Here is a 7,664-nt window from a genome sequence, read left to right on the forward strand (position 1 = left end):
TTCATCAAAAGGTGGTGGAAGCAGAGACTTTGAATATTTTTAAGGCAGAGGTAGATAGATTCTTGATAAGCAAGGGGGTGAAAAGTTATTGAGGGTGGGCGGGAATGTGGAGTAATCAGTTCAGCCATGAACTTATTGAATGGCGGAGCAGGCTCAAGGGGCCGAGTGGCCTACTCCTGTTCCTAATTCGTATGTCTGTATGTATGTTCTGCACCCCAAACCTTAGCATAGCAACCTACTGCATATGAACTCCCCCTCATATCTTTAACTCCACAATCTTACCTAGTCGAAGAACCCAAACATTCATCAATTGTTGAGTAAAAAAAAAATCATTTATTGGTTTGATAAGTGTTTTCCCTCAGTTAAATGACTTCCCTCACTTTGACCAGCCTGACTTTGAAATCATATTCTCGGTTTATTTTGTCTCATTTGTTTATTATTTTGTGTGTTGTGTTGAGGTTCCCCCTCCCTTAGTATTCTTCTCTGCAGCTGAGCAGTTCCAGCAGCTGACATAACTCCTTCCCACTTCCATGTGTCAGGTAGTGTGTATATGGAACAACAATGCAACATATTGGGCTCACTGCCACAGCTGTTACTCCAGTCATTCTGAAGGGAGGCAACTTCTGGATGAACCAAAGATCCACGAGTGCTTTTCAAAAATATGCAGCAAATTGAAAAGATTTTCGGTTTCCGTTGTTTTCAACAGAATTAGAATCAGGCAGGTGCACCACTCTGCCACATTACCACCCAGGTGGTGGAGACAAAATACCCTCAACTTGTGTAAAACAAAAATGCATTGGTGATTTTCTTGTAAAGCACACATCCATTAGGCAGTGTGTGGGGGTCGGCTCCTCTCACTCAATGATGTTGACAGGAGGCCCAGTCAATTTTCATGGCCTGTCCTCATTGGCATTGAGTATGTGAGGCACCAGTGCTAATCACGCTTCTTATAGGCAGCTCACCATTTGGGAAGGCAGGAAATTCTGATGGAGTGGACATTGATTATGCAGCTTAAAGGGGAAGGTTGGAAAGATCAGACAGTCAATGCAGCAGCTTATTACAGCATGAGAGAAATTTAAAGCAAGGAATTGAAGTTAAGAAACCACTTAAGGCTCAAAACTCCCCCTAGAAAATTAAGTAACAACCAGGGCCAGACCTACTTCCAGCTTCCTCTTACTACAGATATCATTCCTTGGAACAACCACTGGAAATGGCCCAACCCAGCATGTACTGCCCATGATTTTGAACGGGTTGAGGAAGTTACAATGGCAGTACTGATTGATAATAAAAACAGTGTTTTGTCTTAAATGCATCATTTGATCCTATTTACATATACTCATTAGGCTTTTGCCTTTTTCAGGCAGGAGTGTTGGCCACCTAAATTGATGTCCAATAGCACCATCTTGACAACATAGGGAACAAAATTTTAACTTTTGGACATTAATGCCTTATTGCAGATTGCCTTAACATAGCTGTACAAAGAAGATGGAGGGGAAGGGCCAAAGGAAATACAACTTACTGCTGCCAATGCTTTATCAATGGGATATGGGAACTGAACATTCATTGAGGTACAATGGACTATTAAAAATGAACAAAAGCATCATTATTATCTTTGAAGCACACCATCTTCAGAAAAAGTGACAAATACTGCTCCTTATTTGTCCACCAACAGACTGGACAATGCCAGAAATCACACTGAAATATACCATTACGTCATTTACACATGACATCACTGTGATGCAAATTACACACAGCTGTCCCTCCCAAACAAAACAAAATGTTTACAAAGAAATGCCTTTCAATGTTTTATTTAAAGTAGCAGTTCAGTCCAGGTGTGACCTCAGTATTTAGTTGCATGTTGCTTTGGGTTCCTCCCTAAGCAGGTTGCCTGCTTTACTTGTCATTTCTATACAAGCAAGCTGGTGGCTCACACTGCTGGCCTGCTTAATCCCTCCTCCCTGCACATCTTTTCCCTCCCCACCAGTATACTATGAGTTTAGAGTTTCTGGGATGGTTGTCACTCCATTCTCCTCGTCTCTACTGAGTGAATGCTAGCAAGTGAGGTCACCCGATTGATTGATTCACCGATGTGTGGGATTTTTTTTTCTAGAAAGGTGGATGCTGTGTGTATCAACACACTGCAAAAGCATCTCCCAGCATCAGGTTATAGTGTCATTAAATCCAGTGAAGATGCTTTCAGACTGTCCCAGCTTCCTATTTGGTAGGTGAGGCCATTTCTCTTTGGAGAAAATTAGGATACAAAATGTAAAATAAATCATTAAAGGGGTGAAGTGCAGTCTTGCATGCTTTCCAAATATTGTAAAAATTAACTTTTTTACTTTAAAAGCATTCCTTTTTCTTGTCTTTTGAAAAAATGTTTTTGGGTTTTTGGGGGGATGCGGGGGTGGGGGATTCAATCCAGCTTCCATTCTCTCACCCCAATGGTTAACTTTTTCACCCATTTAATCTGATCGTTCTGCAGCCGAGAAGCTGGTGTACAACTTAATGTCAGACCCCTGTCAATGTCCCTAATTGTCCAGCAATGCCGCCCAACTCGCACTCAATGCCATCTTTTTATTCGGCATGTTCTGCTACCAATAATATCAGCAAAAGCACACACACTAATCCTCAAAGAAATTAGGATGATTTATGAAATGAAGACAGATTATGAAATTGACAGTGTAACAGACAACATTAATATTTTAGCAATCAGCACTGTGAATAAAACCAAAAATAATCAGGTTGTAACACATTTAATGAACACTGCACTGAAATCTGTTAGTCAAAGTACTTGTTGAATCTCGCAGCTATATAGTGTGTTATATATAGTCTGCTACTGGATCACCTCAAGCCACGCATTTAGAAGAATTAATCCCCGGGAATTGGGGGAAGGGGAAGACAGTTAGAGTTCAGTGGGGTGAATTTACATCAGTGATAAAGCAAAAATACCGTCTTCTTCTTCGTTTCCATAAACTGTACATTGCAATGAAAAAACACAACAGAGCAAAACAAGATTAAGTCAATGTGTTAAGGACAGTTATCCCACTCAGTGAAACTTGTAGACTGACTGTAGGCTTGCACTGAGCCATACTGTGCTGAAGATTCACCCAGGATCTAAATGCCTTAGTCACACTGTTGATTGGGGCTCAGGGTAGGCTCCATGTCTATCAAAGTCTGATTTCCAGGCGTATGTGTAACGTGGCTGCTGGTTATGCTCTGACTTATCACTCAGGTTTAAAATGAACCAATTCTGGAGTTACTGAAGTTTCATATGGAGCCTATTTTACAGACTGCTTGACATTTATCTGACCATCTTACTATCAATTTAACCCCTCTTTTCTCAAACATCATCCTACCTTGTTCTCGCATTTATTGGGAGTCCAGAGTCACCAATTGCATGTACACAAATGGAACTGTATTAACTTGAGCAATGATGTTGCCTTAGTAAGAATCTGCAATGCGAACATTAGCAGCTACATTCTGTCTGCCAACATGATTCAATCCTTTGCTTAGATTAAGGTCTTGGTGTAAACAAGCATAGGTCTGACCTCACATGTTCATTTACATTTCCTTACTTTCTTTTACAGCTATAACGTAAAAAAAAGTTTCTAGATATACATAAAATGATTCGGAGTAAAGAACATAAGCAGATCTCCTTATTTGGCTCTTTGCCAATGCTCTAAGCTCTCCAATCCCTAACCACGAGTATGAAGTTGGGATGTGTGCCAGACAGAACTGCGTCTGATAGGCTATCCATGTGTAAACTCTGTATATCAACAAATCTTCCACCGTGCCACGATGATTACAAATATACAGAAGGTAACATATAAATGTACAACTTTCACATATGAGCCATTACATTGGGTTTTGAAGATGGTCAAGAAAGTGAATTATAGATTAAATTACACATTTTTTAATCAAACATCCAAAAATTGTTTACAATGTAAACAACACCAAAATCAAACAAAAGCCATTTCTTCCCCACCACATTTTACTGAGCAGGATAGTCAAAATGGGTGCCTGTGCAATAGGCCATTAAGATGCAATTCCAAATTTACTATTATCATTGGTATCCAATAAATGTGGCTCCCACCTGAGTCAAGCACCCACCTTGGCAACCTATAGAAGGGCCCAGTTAAGATGGTAGCAAGCAGGAATCAAGTGAGAATAGGCTGGTAAAACTTTGCTTTGCTTTAACTACATGCTGATTAGGCAGGATGGGTCAAAATTGTCCCATTGTCACAGGACCTGAAAGTCTCAAATTGTAAATGTAATTTCCTGAAAAGGAGACTTGGAATAACTTGGAATTCCATATTTGATTAAAAGAAAGAGCAACATACCTTCTTCATGGTGCACTTCTGGGAGAGGCCAGGTACATGCAGCGAGCAGCAAATACAAAGAAGCAAAATACTTGTTAATACTGAGCGTTGAAGAGCAAACAATGTCAATGCAGCAGACGCAGGACTTCACTAAGAAGAACCAACAAATCATTCAACGAAATGCAAGAGGATCACTTTTTCAGCATCACTAAATTATTTAACTCAAAGCCTATCTATCCCTATACAAATCAATAGCCCTGTAATTAAGTATTTGCATTGTCTCTACTGCTCATGTTATTTCAATTACTGTTTCAATTACATCTAAGAAAAACTCCTGAATTTGTATCAGAAATAATGAAGGAAACTCCAAGACATCACATAATGAATGGGTATAACGGGTGATATGCAATAATTGGGAATGCCAAATAATTAAGAATGATGAAGGAAATGTACTGATTGGGGATGATCAAGGATGCAAATGATTGGGAAAAATGGATACGGCATAACTGGGGATGATAATGCTGTGACATGAGTGAGAATGAGGGAAAGGAAGAATAAGAAAATGAAGGTGGGGAGAAATAAACAAGGAAAAAACAATAAACAGGAAATTATGATTGAAAGAGAAAAAGACAAATGAGAAAAAAAGAATGTAGATAAAACAGAAGAATGAAGGAAAGAATCAGGAAATAGCATATCAATGGAAAGGAAAGGGAGAATGAAGGAAAAAAGAGAAATGATGAAAATAAGAATGAAGGAAAAGACAAATGAGGAAAGACAAGAATGAAGGAAACAGATAAGGAAAAAAAGAGATGAACAAAGAACAGAGAGGGTAAAGGGATATTGCACTACATACCTTCAATAACTGCTTCTGAAGATGGTGTTAACGTGCAGCAAGCAGAAAAGCAACAGTGCAGGGAATAGAAAGGTACAAGATAGAAAAGGAACAATATTGACTTTTTTTATACAATTCATATCAATAGAAACCAGATAAAAGAAACCAATATAAAAGAAAAATATGCACAAGAGCAAAACACCACTCCCTGACATCATTAATATTACATTCACTCCAGTTCACTTCAACATGCATATATACCATCTAATTATTGAAACAAAGGGTACTTTGTTTGACATGAACCGAAACAAAAAAAAACATAAGCTGCATTCAAACACCCTAAAATTCCTGGCATTTCAGGAATAAAATCATTTATAGTAACAGACATAAGATCATCTCTGTATTTGGCTTTTTGCCAATGCTCAAAGTTCTTTATCCTTCAACCACGAGTATGAAGCTATGATATGTACCAAACAAAGCTGTATCTAATAGACTATCCATGAGCAAATCCTGGAAGACTAACAAAGCTTCCATGGTGTCACGATCATTAGCTGATGGTAAAATATACAGAGGATAGCATATCATGTATAACTTTCACATTTGAGCCGTTACATTGGGTTTTGAATTACCAAAAGCATGAATTATAGATTTAATTATACATCTTTTACTCAAAATAACCAAAGACTGGTACTTAGAATGTAAATGATACCAATAGGATTATTGCATTTTTTGGATTGGACAGTCCACTTTGAGTGAGCTATGCACAAATTTCTACAATGTAAAATAAAACAAAGGCCACTTTGAGATTTGATTTTCAAAACCTAAGCCAATTATTTCCCCTCACTGACTTGCGTATCTATATATGCGGAGATGTTACATTTTTAAGTTTTGTGATCAACTTTCATCAGGTGGATCGCACACAGTTGTAAAGAGTGCAACAGAGTGCTAAAGTCAGAAATTTGCTACAAGTGGGAATTCTCTGGTAAGTATTTCTCAAACTGAAATTTAATTTAACATTCAGCATTCGATTTACAGCTTTAAAAACTGTAAAAGAAATTGCAACTAGTTAAGCGACTTAGTTAACAGAAATTGCCTGTGGGTGCCAGTTAACTGTCAATCAACTGTAATTTGTGGGTGCTAATTACTGTGAGCAAGAAGAGTTAGCAGTTGTTTGTAGCTTCGGTGTGATTTATAAGTAAAAAGTATCTGCTGTTACAGCGTGGTCGTGAAAACAAAGCAGTGTTAACAGAGTGCTAAATTTGGTGCTAGTGGGAATTTTGCTCAGAGAGGGAAGGAGGTGCTGCTTTTTATTTTCACCTCCAAAACCTGTAGTGGAAGCTTGAGGCAGTAAATATATAAAACATTTGTCCACAGCTTAGTGAAAGTTTGTGTATAGAAAAAGGAAAAAAAAAACTTACAACAAACTAAAAACAATTTTAATAATATTAATAATCTAGACTAAGATATGGCAGGGCAGGTTGTGTGTCTGGACTGCAGTAGGTGGGAGTTTGTGGAGAGCGAGACAGTCCCGAGCGAACACATCTGCAATCGATGTCTCCATCGCAAATCTCTCCAGCTCAGAATCATTGAGCTGGAGTGCGAGTTGGAAGCACTCTAACAAATAAGAGAGGAACAGTCTCACCATGTAGAGAAGTACAGAATCAGAATCAGGTCGGTTTAAATCAATAGTTTACAGAGTAAAGGGAACCCAGGAGAGGTAGAAAAGAGGAACTGCAGAAACTGTTCCTATCCAACAAGTCCAATGTACTTGTTACCTGTGAGGATAAGGATAAAAACTGTTTGAAGCATAGCCAGAATGTGGACCATGGCAACTTGGAGCAGCAGACTGTCCAAAGTGGGGTGGGGGAGGAGGAGGAGCAGGGGAGGCCTAATGTTGGTTGTAGGGGATTCAATAATTAGGACAGATAGTATCCTTTATAAGCAGGATAGAGTGTCCCAGATGGTTTATTGCCTACCTTGTGCCAGGGTGAGTGGCATCTCAAACAGACTTGAAAGGATATTGGAGAGGGAGGCAGAGGATCCAGTCATTGTGGCCCATGTTGGGACCAACAATATAGGAAAGAGGAAGCAAGCGGTCCTGTTTGGAGAGTATCAGGAATTAGGAGTTAAATTAAAGAACAGGACTTGTAGGGTTATTATTTCTAGATTCTACCCAAGCCACGTGCAAACTGGCATAAGGATAAGCAAATTAGGGAGGTGAACACATGGCTGAAAGAATGGTGTGGGAAAGAGGGGTTCCATTTCATGAGACACTGTCACCATTACTGGGACCGAATGAATGGTATCATTGGCACTAGCTCCACCTGAACCTGGCAGGGACTAAGGTCCTAATGGAAATGACAAACAGGACGGTCACAAGGACTTTAAACTAGTAAGTGGGGGGAGGGGGGGGGGTGCGGGGGAGGGCTCAGGTGGAAAAGGTAGTATGGACAATAGTTTGAAAACAAACAAATGGGAAGAGAGTAGAGTAACAGTCAGAAATTGTGTATTAG

The 7,664-nt window shown here is 39.2% G+C and overlaps 1 protein-coding gene across 1 annotated transcript in view; it reads right to left on the reverse strand.

Moving 5' to 3' along the window:
• tnnt3a (troponin T type 3a (skeletal, fast)) overlaps positions 1–7,200 on the reverse strand; it is a 34,081-nt gene extending 26,881 nt beyond the window's left edge. Inside the window, exons 1-2 of the mRNA XM_068045864.1 lie at positions 7,128–7,200; positions 4,341–4,469 (exon numbers count right to left, since the gene is read on the reverse strand). Of these exons, the coding sequence (XP_067901965.1) occupies positions 4,341–4,469; positions 7,128–7,200 (202 nt within the window). The remainder of the gene's footprint in view (positions 1–4,340; positions 4,470–7,127) is intronic.
• Positions 7,201–7,664: the final 464 nt, after the last annotated feature.

The sequence above is a fragment of the Heterodontus francisci genome, chromosome 14, assembly GCF_036365525.1.
Source record: "Heterodontus francisci isolate sHetFra1 chromosome 14, sHetFra1.hap1, whole genome shotgun sequence".
Classification (NCBI taxonomy): Eukaryota; Metazoa; Chordata; class Chondrichthyes; order Heterodontiformes; family Heterodontidae; genus Heterodontus; species Heterodontus francisci.